The sequence below is a fragment of the Morone saxatilis genome, unplaced genomic scaffold, assembly GCF_004916995.1.
Source record: "Morone saxatilis isolate NCDOM2014 unplaced genomic scaffold, NCSU_SB_2.0 Contig5, whole genome shotgun sequence".
NCBI classification, from domain to species: Eukaryota; Metazoa; Chordata; class Actinopteri; family Moronidae; genus Morone; species Morone saxatilis.
Window position 1 is genome coordinate 424,572 of NW_023340095.1, and position 2,652 is coordinate 427,223.

General features: G+C 49.3%; 1 protein-coding gene across 1 annotated transcript; it reads left to right on the forward strand.

The window, feature by feature from the left end:
• Nucleotides 1-12: 12 nt before the first annotated feature.
• Nucleotides 13-2,178, forward strand: pknox1.1 (pbx/knotted 1 homeobox 1.1; the record flags this gene model as incomplete). Its single annotated transcript, XM_035675991.1, is given in 3 exon segments — nt 13-838; nt 1,428-1,599; nt 1,978-2,178. Coding segments are annotated over 3 exon segments (504 nt in total), but the record flags the coding sequence as incomplete, so codon positions are not given.
• Nucleotides 2,179-2,652: the final 474 nt, after the last annotated feature.

Here is a 2,652-nt window from a genome sequence, read left to right on the forward strand (position 1 = left end):
ACTGAACAGAATTAACCACAGAAATGTTTATTTTTAGTGGTGATAAGTCGGCGCGGACAAACAAAGGGAAACACGTTAATGCTGTTACATCACTTCAGTCTCAGATGGATCCTGTACGAGGCACAGACTGTTTGTTTGTTTATTTATATATATACAGACTGTTTGTTTGTTTATATATATACAAACAGGATTTATTTATTTATTTATTTATTTAATTAAACACAAACATATTTATTTATTTAAACACTGTTTGTATTTATTTATTTATTTATGTAACTTGCTCACCAACGTGTTTCTTGCAGTTCGATGTTCGGGGGTGTCGAGAGGATCTGTGACTAATGAGACGATTGTTTTAGCTCGTCTGTTCTCGGTGGGAGTCGCTGTGGGGCTCGCTCACAGGAGAGGGAGGAGACAGAGCGACCGCGCCCGCTGACCTCGGCCGTGACACCAGATGTGTTACTGCAGCCTCTTTAAATAAAGTGGCAGTTTTTAACGTGACGTTTGAAGGAGGTATTCAGAGCGATTCCTCATGACTTCCCCCAGAGTTCACAGTGAAGCGAGGCTCTGTGTCGAGCTCTGCCCCGCAGCTACTCCCGCTCTTCACATGATGTCTTTTCTATCGCTCATCCTCCGCCTGTCTCCCTCTGTTCTGTTTCTGTCACTCTTTCTGCCCCGTTCCTCCTCACGTCTTTGTTCTCTCCCTGCAGATGCAAGGTGTGGCGAAGGTGGACGGCGACTCGGAGCAGAAGTTCATCGAGGGGACGTTGGCGGAGGAGCCCAGCCCGGCGCCCACGGAGCCGCAGACACCCATGGACGCAGACAAAGCCTCCATATATCGGTAGAGCTGCTTGTGTTTGTGTGTGAGAGAGAAACATTAACTGTCCCTCCATGTTCTCCTTCTTCTTCTTTCTCCCTCGTTACTTTCAGATTGGACAGAGAGAAATATCAGATGATGTCTGTGAAGTCCTCCCCTTTGTTCATGTGACTGTTTTTAACACCTGTTTGTGTTTCTGTGTGTTGTTCACGCTGTCCACCTTCAGTCTAAACAACTCACACACTCTCAGAAAGCTTCTCTAATGGACAGAGAGCAATCTGTGAGTGTGTGACAGCGTTTGTTTTCAGACTGACAGCCACAACGTGAAGAGCAGAACGGATGAGATGGAGGAAAGTCTGTTGGTTTAAACGATGTTAGAGAGAAAAGTACAAACAGAAAACACACGAGGAGACGTAGAGAGAGAAGTTGTTGAGTCCGTCTGGAGCTTTGAAGAGAGCATACATCCACATAACAGAAATAAAGCTTCAACTAACGTAGATTAAAAGTTCTCCAGGGTTCAACACGTCCTGATTACAACGACCAGATATCTGGAAAACTCTCTCTGTGTCTGAAGGATGATCTGTGTGTCTCGTTTTCCCGCTCTGTGTCTCAGGCACCCCCTGTTCCCTCTCTTGGCGCTGCTGTTCGAGAAGTGCGAACAGTCGACGCTGAGCTCCGACTGCATCACCTCGGCCAGCTTCGACGTGGACATCGAGAACTTCGTCCGCAATCAGGAGAAGGAGGGAAAACCCTTCTTCAGCGAGGACCCTGAACTGGACAACCTGGTGAGACGCAGTGGTTTCTGGGATATTTTATATATTCAGTCGGACAAACAGACGTTAAACACTAACAGAATGAAAAGCTTCTTAAAACCGGCCGACTGGTTCTAATCTCGCCTGTCGGACTCGTTACTGTTTTCTGACACAAGCTGAGGACTGAAGGTTTTAGTTCGGAGGTATTTCACAGAACCAGAACAGGCACCGGAGGTATTTCACACTCCCTCCCTCCCTCCGCGACCTTTAACCTCAGACGTCCTGTTGCTTCTTACCAATTAATTAAAATACTTTCTCCTAACTGCTCAGCGTCAGACTGTGAAGAGGACACGTTCCCCTGTTCCTGTGCTGTCTTTAAGCCGCTGTGTGTTGTTAAACTCTGATCTGTAGATGGTGAAAGCCATCCAGGTGCTGCGGATCCACCTGCTGGAGCTGGAGAAGGTGAGCGACCTGTGCAAGGACTTCTGCAGCCGCTACATCGCCTGCCTCAAGACGAAGATGAACAGCGAGACCCTGCTGAGTGGAGACCCGGGGAGCCCGTACTCCCCCGTACAGGGCCAGGTCCAGGGCTTCTCCCCCACCAAGACTCAGGTATGGACGGCAGGAGGACGGGCAGAATCACAACCAGCTGGATCCGACGCTGACGCTGTTGTTTCTTTGCCTTTAATGCATTCCTCTGAGCAGATTCAGAGAGAACGTCAGGTAAAAACAGCCGGCAGCCTCAAAAACATGCGTATGTGACTCCGGCCTGCTCTCTCTGTCACACAGACCCCCAGCTCTATCTCGGGGACCATCAGTCCTCAGGGTCAAATCGTGGTGCCGGCGTCCGCCCTACAGCAAGGGAACGTTACCGTGACAGCCGTCAACCCCACCCAGGTGGTCGCAGGTATGTCACCATGGCATACAACGGCTCCCTCAGGTACTGACCGACACACACCAGTGGGACGCGCTGATCGGCTTTCTCTGCAGCTCCAGCAGATTATATTAAGCTCTCTGTGTCTCTGTGTGTGTGTGTGTGTGTGTGTGTCTGTGTGTGTGTGTGTGTCTCTGTGTGTGTGGTGTGTG